This window comes from Hemisphaericaspora subhashii (genome assembly GCF_019202705.1).
Source record: "Hemisphaericaspora subhashii strain CBS 10753 chromosome Unknown scaffold34, whole genome shotgun sequence".
Taxonomy (NCBI): domain Eukaryota; kingdom Fungi; phylum Ascomycota; class Pichiomycetes; order Serinales; family Debaryomycetaceae; genus Hemisphaericaspora; species Hemisphaericaspora subhashii.
In genome coordinates, this window is record NW_026057378.1 from 19,990 (window position 1) to 36,636 (window position 16,647).

The following is a 16,647-nucleotide window of genomic DNA, read 5'->3' on the forward strand; positions in this document are numbered from 1 at the left end:
GGAACTATATAGACAAGGAAAGTTATGGATCTTAGTTACCTTTACCGTTGACCTTTGCTGCATCCTCTGCTGGTGGATCATTGATATGTTCTGCTTCTTGAAGAATAGCTTCAAGCTTAGCTTCGAATTCATCCAACATTTTCTCTAAGTTTGTTGCTTGCTTCTCTGCTTCGTTGAGCTGCTTATATGTATCTGCAATATTAGCTTGACTCTTTTGTTCCATGACGACGAGTGTGGTACTTCTTAATCTCTAGTAGATTTATGGTTTTTTTGGTTCATTCTTTTATTTTTTTTTACCGTTTGTTGAAGTGTCGTACCATTGGTCGCGACAATTGGGTGAATAGCGGCACCCACGGCACCTGGCCCGACAAAAAAACAGTCGAAATTTGTATGTATTTACAAAGCAAATTGACCAAACATGTTTAGGTATGTAGTCTCCCCATCTAAATAGAAAGTATCCTGGAGAGTTTGTATATGGTGTAACACCACGTTTAGGAAGATATTTCATGTCCTTAAGAGGGGCTCAAAGTTTATGAAGATACGCAGAAATTTATGTGAATATTTTGCAGTAATTCTGTCAAAGTTTAGCCACCACCCACATTCTGGTATTCTTCTGCAACTTATAAAGACCATATTTCTCTCAAGTACAAATCTTCCCCATAGTTAATCTGTTAGACGAAATTTCAGTGCTGATATTCCATATATTTCGATCACTTAGGGCCCTTCAAAATCCTGGTAAACCTATGCTTCTTTATTGGAGATTTTATATTCAAATGTGGTGGCTATTATTAAACTAGTTCGAAAATTCCTCCACTACTACGCCTGGGCTCCACTTAAGCCCAGACCCACCCATATTCGAAAAACATGCTAGTAAACAAATTCATAGGCATACTACTGTTAAATTTTTGTTCAAATATACACAAAACAGACTATATAAACTTGCTTTAAAAGTATTTGTTAAATAATAAATAAGAGCCTTAAATGCTTTGGTTTCTTTGTAAGCCGTTCAAAACTGAAACTAAAGATAAGAACGAAGCTTGCGAAACATCTTCATGAATACCAACACCCCATCTTGCAATGTTGTTGTTCTTTAATAAGACTTCGATATATGTTGCAGCACGAGAATTGGAGTCGTCTCCAAGGGAGTGTTCGTGATAATGTTTAATTTCGATTTCAATGTTCAAATATTTAGCAATTGCATTGTTGAAAGCGGAAAGCTGACCGTTACCTTGTCCACTAATCTTCACGATCTTGCCGTTCACTTCCAATTCGGCCTGAATCTCTTTCTGGCCCTTGCTAGGCGTTGAAATAGAATAGTCCACCAATTTGTAGTATTGATCTTGAGGTGGAGAATCTTCATAGTCGATAAAGTATTCTTGTTTAAACAACTCACATAATTCTTCATTCGTTAATTCTTGACCTTTAACCTCCGCACGATCTTGGACAACTTTAGAAAAGGCAATCTGCAACCCTCTTGGTAAATCCAATTCTAAGTTACGTAAAATAACCCAAGCCGAACCACCCTTTCCAGACTGAGAATTAACCCTAATAATGGCTTCATAAGTTCTTCCAATATCCTCTGGATCCAAAGGTAAGTAGGGTAATTGCCAATGAACTTCTTTTCCACCAGATTTTTCTTTCTTTTGCTGGTGAGCAGCAAATCCTTTCTTAATTGCATCTTGATGTGAACCGCTGAAGGCACAAACGACAAGCGACCCGCCATAAGGCGCTCTTGCGTGTACAGGAATCTTATTACATCTTTCCACAACATCAATCACAGAATTTATATCGGAGAAATCAAGCTTTGGAGAAATACCCTGAGTATACAAATTGAGCGCCAAAGTGACCAAGTCAACGTTACCTGTACGTTCACCATTTCCGAATAAACAACCTTCCACTCTATCCGCACCTGCTAATTGACCCAATTCGGCAGCAGCAACACTACAACCACGATCATTGTGGGGATGTAATGAAATACATACAGTGTCACGGTTGGTGATATGAGTGGCAAAATATTCAATTTGATCAGCATATACATTTGGAGTCGCCATTTCAACAGTTGCGGGTAAATTGAAAATTATTGGTTTTGATTCACTTGGTTCCCAGGCTTCTTTGACAGCTTCACAAACTTCCACGGCGTAATCTAAATCGGTATCGGAGAAAGTTTCAGGAGAAAATTCAAAATCCCATTCAGTTCCTGCTTGACTAGGGTCATCTTTGGTTAACTTTCTAACCAACTTTGTGCATTTGACAGCTAATTCCTTTGACTGTTGTTTCGAAAGGCCGAAGACAACATTACGGAAACAATCTGATGTGGCGAGATATATGTGTACAATAGCCTTCTTGGCACCCTTTAAGGATTCAATTGTTCTAATGATTAATTCTTCACGACATGGAGAAAGGACTTGAACAGCAACGTCGGCTGGGGCAGTTTCCACTGCAAAGCGAGTGAAATCAAAATCAGTTTGTGAAGCCAGGGGGAAAGCGACCTCAATTTCTTTGAATCCGATTGCGACTAATTTTTTAAAATATTCTTTCTTTTCAGCGACTGACATTGGATCTGGTAAGGACTGGTTTCCATCTCTTAAATCGGTAGATAACCATCTTGGAGGTTTATCCAATGAACGAGATGGCCATTGACGGTTGGGTAAGTTGATATCAGGGAACTTTCTGTACTTAACAGAAGGGTCTTGTAACATAGGCATGGCGATAGTTCTCTTTATTAAATATTATGAAATATTTGAAAAATTTAAAAAGATAAATCACTTGAGAGGATTCCAGGTATTTAAATAAGAAAATGACTAATTCAAACTCAACAAAATGAGTAATTAATTTGAAAAACTCCGTAGCTCCTGAAAATTTGATTTTCTCCATAGATTACGTAATCACAATGAAATTTTTGGCTATGCCCATCCCGCTTTAGGCTCCGGAAACGCACAAACAATTAAAAAAATAAAATCTCACCACTTTTAGTGCCTGACGGGTATATTAAAGAATAAATTATGTAATTATAAAAGAACGTTACACAGAATAAAACACGGTTACCGGCGGAATCAATTCTTCGGCTTAGATCAGTTTCCTCAAGCGATAGAAGAGCAAGTAGTTTTCTACGGTCTAACGGAGCGCAATAGGCTACACACAATGAACACCTGGATAAAAGTCATCGGAACTTCTAGTTACGAGTCTCATTCCGTGAAAGTCCGGTTAAAAAAGTGGATGTTGTTGCTGTAACGGCATGGCTGAAGACGGCAACTCCAACAGCTTTCGGCAGACAATTAATAGAGATTCAACTGGAGAGTTTCTCTTCTTCGTATTCCAGCCCAATGTGGGTGATTCTTGTCAAATCTTTTGATGGACTAAATTGTATTGAAGAAAAACACTAAATTTTGTGGTAAAAGTTGAAGTAGCGTAAACTAAATGCTTTCATTACCTTTTATTGAGAGACCATCCTTTCTGGATGAGCAAACTTTCGAGCCAAATGTACATTTTTCAATACACAGAACTTCACTTTCTATGCGTTCGGCAGCACTATACTGATCCTTGTGGTTTGGTGGACTCCTGTTAAACGTTTGATCTTACTGACACGAATTTCATTTTGGTTCTATTGCATCTTCATTCTCAAGAATTTCTGTGTTAGACCTAGAACCTTCACTTCAGCTTGAGTAGTGACTTCGCATCATTAATGTCTTCAATCAGGTTACCTGATATAAGCAAATCATCCAATATAAACCAATATAAACCTCGCAGTCTAATAGACCAAGTTCACCAGTCAATCTTTTATAACCATTATTGACCAATAGATCGTTGATTGTGATATCAGAGAGGCGCTTGCTCTAATCAATAGTAGAGTGACTTGTTTAACTTGCATACCAAACTTCTATCCTTTACCACAAGACCTGGAGGCACATTCATGTAGACTTCTTCTTTGAGGATTCCATTCAAGAATGAAGTTGGCAAGTCCATCTGATAAATGGACTTACAAGTCTTTGCTGATAATACCTTGAGAAGTTTAATAGACTAACTTCTAATAGTTGGAGCAAATATTTCCGTGTAGTTAATGCTTTCACGTTGACAAAATCCCTGTGCAATGGGAGTAGTCTTAACATCATCTTTTCAAGTGAGAAGTCGCATACAACCATTAGTTAAAGTCCAACTTTTGATTTTGTTGATGTGCCATAATTTCTGGATCAATAGCTTTCCATTTTACCCAGTCGGGACTTCTCTTAGGCTCTTCAACATTCTTTGGTATCTTGTTGCTAGAAGGTTTCATAGCCAGCAATGAATTAGCTGCTGACCTATATTCATCATCTAACCGTGGATAGTCTTCATCACCACTATTGTTGTCATTGATTTTTCAACTGGTACTGGACCAGATTCACTTTTAGCTTTCTTGAGCTGCGGTTCAGTAGTAGGTTGTTGGACATCATTGAACCGCTTTACAATGGGATCCCACTTCTCGGCCTCAGGACCCGGTTGATAAATTGAAGTTGTTGAATCATAAGTCGTGGGTTGAGCACCATATTGTGTGTCGGATGGTGCTAGTTTTCAGAATGAATCCTGGGAGGAGGTTGAAGAAGGTTACACACCAACATTTGGTATCAGAAAATGGGGTTTGAAGAGCAATAGGAGGTAATCAAGCACTGCAATTTTGTCACATACTTGTTGATTGGAAGGGAGCAGCACTTTACCTCTAGCCACAGGACCTCCACGTGCAAAGAACCGAACATGATTACCGACAATAAAACACTTCTGTTGCATATTTAGGAGCTTCACCTATCAGCTGCATAAACAACCATCAGGCATGGGACAGAAGCAAGTTTTAGTTTCGAATGATTGTTAACTCGGAAGGAACCAAGAGGAAGCAAAGGAAGCCTGCTTGAGGAAGGTTCAAAGATGGAGAATGATCTGAGCACCGTGCAAGGGAAATATCTCACCCGTGGAATTGAATGAGAGATGGTTGTGAACAAATGCACCGCATTGAACGGACAAGGTCCGGAATGACGGAGGAAGGTACAGATGATAACGTAGTTTCTTGGATATAACTTCAATAGTACTTGGAGATTTTTCAGCCATGCCATTCTGTACGGACGAGTTTCGGATTGGCTTTTGATGAACAATTCCTCGAATGGAGCAATAATCTTCGAGGGTGGCCATAGTTTGACAGAAAATAAACTCAAGACAAACTTAATATCCACGCAAAACTTGCAAACTTCTACAGTTTACGAGTACCAACCGTTATTCCTAATTACTAGCGTTTGGAATTGTTAATATCACTAGTAATCAGAGAACTAAGTCGTATCAAAAATTTCTCCTCATCTATGCTGCCCTGCCTGGGGCACAGCTATCATTTCCCAAGGTACCTCTTGTAATATTTTAAAAATGAATACAGAGATTGTTTGTGGAGCTCTCTGGAGCCATGACAACTGTCAGTCTTAGTCGAGAGCTTTACCCAGTGCTGGTCTACGCTGGACTGGTGCGCTAGCGCATAGCAGAGAGAGCATCTAAGTTTCCTTCGTACTCCTAGACTCAAGACTGAGAGTGACCCACAGATGACAAAACCATTGCTGGCTCTTGTTAAACCATCTGAAGTGGCTCTAGCAACAACGAAAAGCTCTACCCAACCACCCAGAATAAGACGAGATGAGCCTATAAGGCATCGAGTTGACAAACAGACAATGGCGATTCTCGATCTATATGACCCTATCATCCCTATGTAGCTTTGATACGCTATCGGTTGCCGTATAGGTGGGTTCTACCTGTTCACTATGCAGTATCTACGTACCTGCTGGAAGTGTGGGTATGGATATAAGGAGGGCTTGGGCAATTGTCTTCAGGGGAAAGTAGCAGGGTAGCTTAAGCCCCGCAGAGGGTCTAGTAGCTTTCACTGATAGCCCTGGGATACTTCAGACAGCTTTTCTGATGTCGGTGTCACATCGAAACTCTCAAGTTTCCCCTATCTTATATCTCTAGTCACTTCGTACTGGTCTTCTCTGTTTCATACCGTTCTGGCGCTAGTAGTGGTAAGTGTCAACACTATGCAAACCTCATTGGTTCAGTGTTTAGCCTTACAAAGTTTAGACCGACCGGTGAGAGTCCCAGATTTCCATGAGGTAGTCTGAGATCATACTGTCGGAAGTGGCCAGAGTGGGGGGGAGCTCTACGATGCAGTACGGGATATAGATCGTACTCGTAGGATGCTGGCATAGTCCACACCTGATCAGGAGCTGGTCGTGATCACACATCCCATTTGGGTCTAAAGTAGCTAGACTCATAGTGAGAGTAGTTGGTCGAAGCCAACGCTCGCAGTAGAGAGATATAAGGGGCGGGATAGGTGTACCGATGAGGAATAGCTCACCGCCACATTGGCATTCGCGCTAGGGTTAAGAATGCCACTAGCTATTATAGCCGTATGCCTCACAGTTAACGGCTTATTTTGCTCGGGCTATAGGGGACAATAAGGTTTGAATTAAGCTGCATAGAGTCTTCTTGTCATTCTAAAAGCACACAGCAAATGGAACCTCTTCGTGTCCGGCAATTATAAAGTAGGAGAATCGTGTAATCATTCAACCATCCAGTTACGTACATATCAACTTCTATACCGTCCTCACTACTAGCCTCTTACAGTTCACTTAAAGACAACCGCGGTATATGTAAGCTCATATCGGTTTGAGTTTAAATTCAATCCCTGCAGTCGCCAGCCAGCCGGGTTCTGTGGCTTGGGTAAACAACCGTGCTCCCACGGCTTTACCAGGTTGTCGTGTTCATTGAACCCAGTCCGTTTGTTCTGCTACACGTGGTGGTCTTCCCCCATTGTCGGAGCGTTTCATGACGTCTGGAACTACTATCTTCTTATTAGTGTTGGACTCTCTCAAACTAGGCACTCTCCAAATCTTTCAAGCTGACCCTAATGCATTCGGGTCTACGTCGCTTCTGAGCACCTCGTTTGACCGTTCCCTCGTGCCACACTTCCCCTGACTGTTGGGGTATGAGTGTGGAGGTTTGGTTCACTCAGAAACCTTAGGGCTCTGATGTCATCCTCACCTCAGCTTAAGTCAAATTAGCTACTTCATTGCACTAACCTAAGTAGCGGATTGTTTCATGTTTATGGCCAGCCGGTTAGTGACAAACTCACTGATTGCCTAGTTATCGAACGTCCACTTGGGTGCGGTCTAAAGCCCAGTGGGTCAATTTTGACTTATTCCTCTCTCGAAATTGGACCTTACCCTTAGGGGTCTTACAGGATGGTGTTCATCGTGGCTCTGCAGAAGTCAATTGTCAAACGTAGACCCGGTGGGGCTTCTCTCTTATCAGCGGGGGATACAGACTTATCTCTTAGACCTCGTCCCTCAAATATATCTCAGTGATAACGAGCTATCAAGGACCATTGTAGCCTTTCACTAAGACATACGACTCTCAGTGATGTCAGGAAAGATGTTTCATTGATAAATTCTACTATCCGTAGCGACTAAGTAAACGCCAACTGTCTCCGAAAAAACCCGATTGTTCCCCCGATTATTCACCAGATTGGCTCTTTTTTGTTAACTAAAAAACGTTTATATGTAAGATTGGATGTTCTCTTTCTAATAAAAAAAGCCAGCCTGGTGAACAATGTTTTTTTTGTCCAAAAGTTGACGGTTGGCGTGTATGGGACTTTGTGCTATCGGCTGCAATCCTAATCAGGTAATCTCGGAAATTAAGTCCACTTTGTGTCATCGGCTATAAGCCAAAATAGGAAACTGCCGAAAATTAAAAAAGCACTTAAGGACCTTCCTAATTAGGTATCTCCGCATTATATTTTGTGTATCAAATAAATTTCATACAGGAAATGTGTATAAATTAAGTAAAAATATCATTGTTTTTGGGTTTGGACAGAAAAAAGATTCTGTATGCCGGAACAGTGTGAAAATTAATGAAAATGTTAAAAATAATGCAATGTGATAGTATTAGATCGGGTCGGAGTTAAGGTGTGTGACACAAAAGTGCTTTCGGCCGTATCGGCTTTGTGTCATTCCCGTAGATTCTACTAGTTTTGTGTCATTTCCGTAGATCGTAGCATAGGTTACAAAGTCAGTATTGTATTTGAGTAATAATATTAGAATTTCGGATCCGACGTCCTCTTATTTCGGCTTATGACCGCTTTGAGCGAATTCTGTCGCCCGGTCGGCGGTACTCTAAGGAAACCCTAATACAACAGGATGGGGTGTTAGATTTACCCGGACTGAGGTTCTCAGTTCCCAGAAAGCATGGTAGATGCCTAGTTCCACCCATGACAGACACAAAACGTTCCCATGTGCTCAATCTAGTGTTTGGGAATGGTGTCAATTTGCATTTGTATTACTTCGAGTTACACCCAGCGTCCATGTATCTTCCTCCTATGATATTCACCCGGACTTAGATAAATACCTATGGATTCTCCCCCATCTTTTAATCGGAAACAGAAATGGACAAACAAGAGTCCTTCTAAGTGGCAACGGTCGAGTTGGTAATCGTTCTTAGTCTAGTTATATATCTTCGAACTATTTACGTTCAGCTCCCATTATTTCCATACTAAATCGCCCAGTTGTTCCTCGGACAGAGACCGACCCTCCCTGGCATAAATTAAGTGTAGGCTTGATGACCGACTAGCTCCTTTCCCTTACAGTTGGTGAACTCTGTGACTTCAAACATTTGCTGTATGTGCTACTAACATATTTGGCGAAACGGCTTACCAAATCAGTTCCGGTCGGTTTGTCCACTTGCTGGAAGGTATCAGAGCGGTCATTCCTTATATTGACATTACAATCTGGGACATTACCGACCCAGGCTATCGTGAGAAATTTGAAGAACCTGTAAACATAATAGCTATTCCTATAATGTATCATAACCTCGAATTCTTTTCTGTAAAATTTACACGAATTTTTACACAAATTAGCTTAAACGCAATTTGTTCAATCCATTATTCTCATGACAAATTCTCATATCAGTTTAGCAATTATGAAGCGCTTGGATTATTCTTTCCCAACACTCTTAATTCGTGATTTTGTAGAAATGGTGGTTGGCATATTTCTTCAGATAATTGCGGACAAGTCTTTGGTTTTGATAATTTCCAAATGAACCTACTTGTTTATTATGCTTCTGGTACAAGATATAAAACTTTGAGAGCTTAATGTTGTTCCCATTAGGGAGGCATTTTGTTATTAAAATGGTTTCCTAGCTGGGCTTTATTACTTGAATGATTTCTATTCCGTTTGTAGGGTTATGGTATCTCCTTATTTATTATCGCTGGCTGGAATATGATTATCGGTCCCAAGCTTTACGGTCTTATCAAGTGACCCCACATTGGTGACGCACACTCCCTCAACTGAAGTGCATTTTTAAATTAGATTAAGAATAGAGTTTCCAAATTCATGTTGACCGATCCAGAAATAAGGCACAGCGGAACATCGAAGCTAACTAATGACCATGTTTGTTGACCTATTCGAAGTGAAAACCAAACATGCCAAAATCCCTCTCTATCATTTGGATCTAACTATGCAATTATGCATATCATGTGCACTTCTTTATTGTAGTATCATGGATCTTTATGTAATGTCTGCAGGCTGTAAGGAGGGGATAACAAACAAGAATATTCTACTAGGTCATGGTAATGCCAAAAATGTTTAACGACCTCGACACTCCTTGGTCTGCCCATAGAAGAATCTAGTAATTGGGCATTTCCAGAAAACCGTGATTGTAACTACCCCAATGTAGTTCTCAACTTGTTCACCATTCCCAATTGGGTTCTTACCTTGTCACTGCGAGACGTGCCAAATATGTGATATTCAAAATAGATGAGCGTCATTCTGAACACTATGAATTGACGTATAGTATCGTAAAACAAAGCTGTGTTTTTCCCAAGGAATAACCAAACATGTACTCAGCCGTGGTTGTTTTGCTGCAGTAAAGCTTGCGAAAAGCAACGCCGAAAGGCATAAAGAAGCCTTATCACTACTTCAGTTCATGAGCCATTCAAGTGAATCTACTCTCCATCAACTGGCAAGGTTGGAACTGATAATAGGTAGTTATGGAGACAACTGTCCCTTGGTTTGTAGTGGTGTCGATAACTATGCAGGGATTTACCATTGACTATGGATATTGAAGTCCAACCTTTAAATACGATTCTTCGTGAATTTCTATCAAAGTTACTTTTGCTCTTTCCTTCAACAGGGAGTTTTCTCGATCAATTTCGTGAAATTGTGAAGGATATGACGGCTATAGCTCCAGAGTCCTTTGATTACGTTTGATTAACATGAGCTGTTGGTAACCTAGCTCAAAAATCGATGACTGTGGCTCAATCTCGTGAAGCTAGATGTTGCTATTTTTATCACTGGCTTTTCCCTCAGCTTGCTCATCAAGAAATTGGTCACTTGAAGGTATCCGATTCCCGAACTGTTTAAAATATTGGTGGTATCTCTGACCAGTTTTCTTAAAGAAAGATATCTTGCTATCTATATTTGATATTCGCAATGTTAGGACGGTACCTCTTGCTGATGATGAAATATTCGTGCCTTCGCCTTGGGCTATTCATTCCCACGGCGCTCATATCGGTTTGAGTGCAATAGGGACGCTCAATGCTGGGTTAGCTGCTACAGTATCTACCAAAAAACCATTGGCCAATCGGATTCTCCTTTTCTGACTGTGATGGCTCACCTTTTACAATTTCTAGAAGCTTGATGGTTGGTGGTTCGTTTGTTGGCCATGAAGATAAGTCGAACGTTGTCTGTAGTATTTTGGTGTTGCCTCTAATGTATCTTCTTATGTTGATTGCCATTGCTTGTTTATAGAAGATGATGCCCTATCCGCCAAGGTTATCGTAATTAATTTACTCTAGATGCTCACCTCAGGATGAATCTGGCCCAATAACAGACTGGTAATGCTAGATTCTAGAGCTAGGGAATTACGTCCAAGGTTACACAGCACGCTCGGCCCTATGTTTGCTGAAACGAGGCATTCAAAAGGCTCTGGTTCTGAATCAATTACAGCTTTTTCGTTTCAAAACGTGCACTGAAACTTCTTTTCTCAGTTTGATCTTGAGGGAACTCGTGGTTTGTTCTTCCCAGTATCTTCGTCAGATACTACGATTCGACGTATTATTGATCAGTTCGTTCATGATTACGGACGATGATGTTTTGCTGAAATTTGGTTTGCTATTTCTCAATACTGTATTGATATTCCAATCCCTTATCTGAACCTTGCTTTTGGGTTAGCATTCGCCCTCAAATACTTGTCTCTTTTGACTTTATCCAAATAGAACTGATTTGGTTAGTTGCGACGGGTTCGACACAGCCTTTCACTGGCACAGGGCCAATGCTAGCGGTGGCAATTCCATTCGCCAGGTTTTCTAATTCCACCGCAACTCTCATGCAAGCTGTAGCAATGACCTCCGAAGAATGCAGGATGTGATGCTTGAAGTCGAGCAATCAACTGGTCTTTGTCATGTGCATTTAGTGTATTGTCTGCTAATTATGCAACTTCTGCTTGAACTAATCTGGAATTATTGACTGATGGAGGATGCTTAAGTGAATTGATTCGTTGATCTTGACTTTCTCCTTTGCCTGCCGATGTCGCTGTTTCTGAGTTTCATGTTAATTATTCTGTGGTTCTGTGACATTTTTGTTAGCATTTGACTCCTACTTCCTTCTCTGAAAGTATTTCCAATTACTTTAGTATTGACTCTGGATGGTCTCAAAACATTTTATGAATCAGTCGATTTACCAGACCTTGGATTATACTAATGGGGTGACTCCATTCCAGAAAATGGCAAGCATCTTGAAAACCATGTAAATGAAGGGTTATTGTGTTTCATAATACTCGACAAGATATCAAATTGGAAACCTCATGTTCCTTCCGCGTTTTATTAAAAATGATTGCATTAACTAAGGAGCATTTGATCTTGCTCGGTGATCGCTCAGTCTAAATATAGTGTTCTGGTGAAGAATTCTAAACTTTTTGATTCATTTCTGGTCGAATTTTTGGATTCGGAGTTAGTTACCTCCCTACTTTAGCGAAGCAGCGCTAAAACTGAAAAAATGCATGCAAGCCTAGGATATTGTACTGCTTGGGCCCTGATATGATTGAGTAAGTTGTTGGATGCATCCCTTAGAGTAGATCAATGTCAAAGATTCTCTGTGAACAAGGCGATGTTTAACTAGCCGCTTGCGTTATGAATACTGGGACAACTCAAAGGGCTGTAAGATCAAGAAATACTTAATGCGTAGATGAAAAAGAGTGTGTGTTGATCTAATTTATACTCTCATAATCCATGCTAAATTTGGCTCAAGTTTCGAGAGTGTTGTTTTGCATCATTTTTTGATTTGTGAACTTTTGCTGAGCAAGTCACAGGTTAATAAAACGTAAATCTATATTAAAAAGTACTTGCCTCCAACGCTTAAATTCGCCGGAATATTACTAATAGGCTATATGATGTCAGCTAGGGATTGTTTCGGCCCCATCAAATTGTCGTTTCCAATTCCAGAAAAGTGTTTCTTGATTTGGGGTGAAAAATTTCTTCAATTAATGTGAGGGAGCCGATGGTGTATATCCTGAAAGTATAGGTTTGCAAATATATGACTGTTTGAGCCACCGGCTCTCAAACGAATAGGGATGGTTGTGCTACGAGTCAATACTGGGCGAGTGCAAAGTATATTGTGAGAAAGGCATATCCTGATGCGACTAGTTAGGGGGCGGTATCAACCTACTTTATTAGAGCTTTTAGTCGTCTTCTCCAAGATGACCGATACGACAATAGAGACGCTTACTGAAATGAATAATATTACTGTATAAAACGTGCTAATAAAGTATGTACTTTCGAGCCTTATTGTATTTCTGTTCGATAGCAACCTCAGACAAACTCCACCTTCACTTAGTACGTTTGTTGCAAATACTTTTTTGAATCTCTTGCATTGCCAATTCAAGGTTGCAAAGGGAGATATGAATTGATTCTATAGTCAATTGGGGCCATGATTTCTTTTGTAGTAAGCTGTACAACTGTATAGCTGTCTCAATCTTATAGTCAAACGTAAAATAGCCTTTTGTGTAGTCAAAGTCATGCAATTGGTTATCATTTTGTATAAAACTGTCGGGCTTATCCGATGAAGATGACTGTAAGTCTTTGTATTTTAATCTAAACTGATTAATTCTCATCTTTTGGGCATGGTTCTCGTACTCGATAACTTGCTTGACTTCACTTTGAATATCTCCAAAGAAAGCGTTGATCATTGGGTAGTTATTAAGGTTGATTATAGTGTTTATTCCGAAGTTTGAAAGCATTATCTCTTTGGTGTCCAATTTTGGAGGGAGTATCCTTATGATGTTGTGAACGCTCGAATCATCATTTGTTTCAACCAGCTCCAAATGGCAATTTCCAAAATCATAATGAGCTTGTAGGTAATGATTAATGATTTGTTGACGATTAGTGAAGAAATTTATAATTCGTATTAATTTGGTAGATAAATTGTACAAATATTGATATTGCTGGGGGTTTGAAACTTCGTCAATGGTAAATTGATAAAGTTTGTTATTGAAGTCACAATGGGGATAAAGCATATAGAATGAGTCAACTAGAGCTACGCATCTTAACAGGGGAAATACATTGGCCAATGCAATTCCAATCGCAGGATAAAACAAGTAGAACGTCTTCTTTAACGGAGTCATTCTTTCTCCAATTGAGCAAGCATAACTTGGAATCACATTAAACCATTTCACCAACAAATCAAACAACATCGACGGGGAAATGAACACTAGGTTATTAGTCTTGTCCTCAAGGTTGTATTTAGCCTTGTAGGATTTATTGATCGCTACAAACTTTGGATAAATCTCTTCAATAAGTGTCTTAAGAAAACTCATGACTTCTATATAAGCTTTCAAAATATATCCATTGTTTTCGGATGTTAAACCCTGATTATAATTGATAAAGGTTTTGAATTCATTTAAATCTTCATAAAGTTCTTTAATGACTTCAAATTGATAATCAGGAATCATTGAAGCAGCAACATCGCTTTTCAAAACATGCGTTAGTATCAATAAGGTTGGAGGAACTTCTTCAATTGTTTCGCATTTTGCAATGGCATTGTTTAGCAAGGATGATGATCCACTATAGAGCAATGCTATTGACTCGGCAGTGGTATGGGTATGCAAATGCAGTGAAAATCCAGCGTACCAAGAAACCATCGTCGAGTATTCTGGATCTAAGGAACTTATGGATTCTCGTAAATCCTTGATCAATGATCCGTAGTAATTGTATGATTTTCTTGTCAACTGTTCCAAAGTCTCGAATGTGAAACATGTCAAATTTGTTCCTGAATGGATTGATTTATTACAGACTTTGAGAAGTACATTCAAGGAACAGTCCATAAAAAATGAAAAATATACTTTGAAAGCAATAGACTTATTGAACACGGAAGACCAGATCCCATTAACATTCTGTTTTGTCCACATTGGAATAAGCATTCCCTTGACTCTTTCTTGACTCAATTTGTCCTTCTGGTAGCTCTTGTTGCTAATGACGGCACCTAATTTTGTAGGGAATTTTAACATTCTAAAAGTCTGAGAGCTGGGAATTGCATTTGGTAGTGGATTTCCATTTGCTACTGATGATGGAGACGAGAAACTCATATCGTTTACCGAAGGTAAGAATAGATCATTCCATGCTGTTGTATCATTATTTTCAAAGCCGTTAAAACCATTTGTTTGTTCATTATTTATTACCATGGCATCAGCTGAAGACTCGGTCGAATAACCATTGGGAAGTTCAAAGCCGATATTATAATCGTGATAGATTCTTTTTAATGAATCGCTGTACAAATCAGGCTTCTGTTCGTCGGAAGGTATATTAAAGTAACTAAAACTGTCTTGTGGCACGTTATTAAATATATTCGGAGGTGTTGATTCATTGGGTTGTTCATTTGGTATTGGCATACGAAAGTAATTGCTTAATAACTGTTCGCTGTTGTTGGGTGTATCTGATAGCACTGGTGACTTATTCTTGATATTTCCACCGTTATAGAATTGATCATTATCTAAAAAAGAACTTATTCCATTACTTAAATACAGATCATTAACCAATTGCATTGGAGGTTCTTCTGTAGTTGGAGCTGGAGGAGGACGGCTCAAATCGGTGCTTTTCTTTCGTGGATTACGGATCTCTTTGTTTACCGATGAAGATGTAGACTGAGGTGGATTATGTTGTTGACTCTGTTGTTCTTTCTTAGCATTCTTCTTTCTGATAGCGTCTAATTTTTCTTTAGGGAAATCCAAATATCCACATCGATAGTTCTTTTTTATGCAATTGAAACAAGATGGAAGTTCTTCTGAACATTTTATTCGTTTTGATTTACAATTTGGACATCCTATACTATATGTTAGTTAAAAACAAAACATCTTCCTTTATTGAATCATAAAGAAACATACCGTCACGAGAATTTTTGTGGGTCTTTCTCGTTTTTCTTTCAGGTTTAGGTAAAGCGGGATGGGGATAAACCATGACTTGCATTTAGATAAGTATATTCCAATTGAATATTTTTATTTGCTTATGTGAAAGTTGCTTTACCTTTGAAACGTTAATTATAGATTTGATAAATGAATTTATATTTTAAAGAGAAAGAAGGAAAGAAGAAATTAAAAATGTAACTTTTTGGTTTCAATTTATATATAAATTTATTTATAATTTATTTTATTTTATTTCAAAAATAAATTTAAAGGGTTTATTACACAAAACCAAAAGGTTGTTTTATTTTTTAAATACTTGGGCTGATCACTTGAACAATTTTATTTTTTATTTTTTTATTATTCAATTATTAACTTTTAATTATTTTTTATGATACATTCAAATTCTTATTTTAGACAACGTTCTAGAAGATTAATATTTCATTTTGTCAACTCAAAAATATCTTCAAAACAAAGGCGGGATGTTAATAATTTCATATTGTTCTGATGCAAAAGAAGTAATAAGAAGTGGGATAGAAGGACTTTTCAATCTATTCTTCACTAAGAAAGTCTACGTTTACAGTCATTAAAGGTGTTCTGTTCTAAGAGATTTTAGGTCTTAGTTGATGTACAACGTCAATTTCATAATGTCAACTTTAAATTAAAATCAAGCAGGGTGCGGCTATTCTAGCAGAGTTATAAATTAAAAAATATTTTTCCAGATTTGGCTTTCAATGGCTTGCCTGCCAGCTTTAAAATTGTGGAAATTGTGCCAGGTCTCAACCTCGGTATCTACATGAATTCACTCAGACTACCTCCTTAAGAGTTTTGTGTATTTCTATATGCATAAATGGTAGTCCTTTCGAGTAATCATCTTCGAAAAGGACAAAGTTTTGGATTTATTTTTGACATTTTTTAACTTTTATTTTATTCGTATATACTACCCCATTTTGATGTGGCGAATGAAGTCATGGTTTCAACAATCATAAAATTTTATTTTTTAGTGAGCCCTTTTCCTCATGTTTTTCCATACCCCCTTTGTTATCTAAACAAAAAACTCGTAAACTTCGGTGTCTAACTCAGTCGATGTCTCTAAACATGAACAAAGCATTCACACCAGCATTCTAAAATCGACTATGTACTTCAATTTTTCTTTTTCTTTTCAGAAGCTAATTTTAATCCTCAAAGAGGGGAGAAATTATTAGT

The 16,647-nt window shown here is 38.6% G+C and overlaps 4 protein-coding genes across 4 annotated transcripts; all 4 read right to left on the minus strand. All coding sequences in view use genetic code 12, as the record gives it.

Annotated features, from left to right (window-relative positions):
* Positions 1-31: 31 nt before the first annotated feature.
* Positions 32-320, minus strand: J8A68_004804 (uncharacterized protein; the record flags this gene model as incomplete). Its single annotated transcript, XM_049408803.1, has 2 exons — positions 32-250; positions 318-320. 2 exons carry the CDS (start codon positions 318-320, stop codon positions 32-34), a joined length of 222 nt encoding a protein of 73 aa, XP_049261884.1.
* A 657-nt stretch (positions 321-977) lies between these two features.
* LEU42 (Leu42p) lies at positions 978-2,705 on the minus strand (the record flags this gene model as incomplete). The annotated part of the gene is made up of 1 exon (XM_049408804.1): positions 978-2,705. The coding sequence occupies one exon, from the start codon at positions 2,703-2,705 to the stop codon at positions 978-980; it is 1,728 nt and encodes a 575-aa protein (XP_049261885.1).
* A 1,603-nt stretch (positions 2,706-4,308) lies between these two features.
* Positions 4,309-5,154, minus strand: J8A68_004806 (uncharacterized protein; the record flags this gene model as incomplete). Its single annotated transcript, XM_049408805.1, has 2 exons — positions 4,309-4,538; positions 4,935-5,154. The coding sequence occupies 2 exons, from the start codon at positions 5,152-5,154 to the stop codon at positions 4,309-4,311; spliced, it is 450 nt and encodes a 149-aa protein (XP_049261886.1).
* Positions 5,155-12,876: 7,722 nt separating this feature from the next.
* J8A68_004807 (uncharacterized protein) lies at positions 12,877-15,499 on the minus strand (the record flags this gene model as incomplete). Its single annotated transcript, XM_049408806.1, has 2 exons — positions 12,877-15,365; positions 15,427-15,499. The coding sequence occupies 2 exons, from the start codon at positions 15,497-15,499 to the stop codon at positions 12,877-12,879; spliced, it is 2,562 nt and encodes an 853-aa protein (XP_049261887.1).
* Between the last annotated feature and the right edge of the window lie 1,148 nt (positions 15,500-16,647).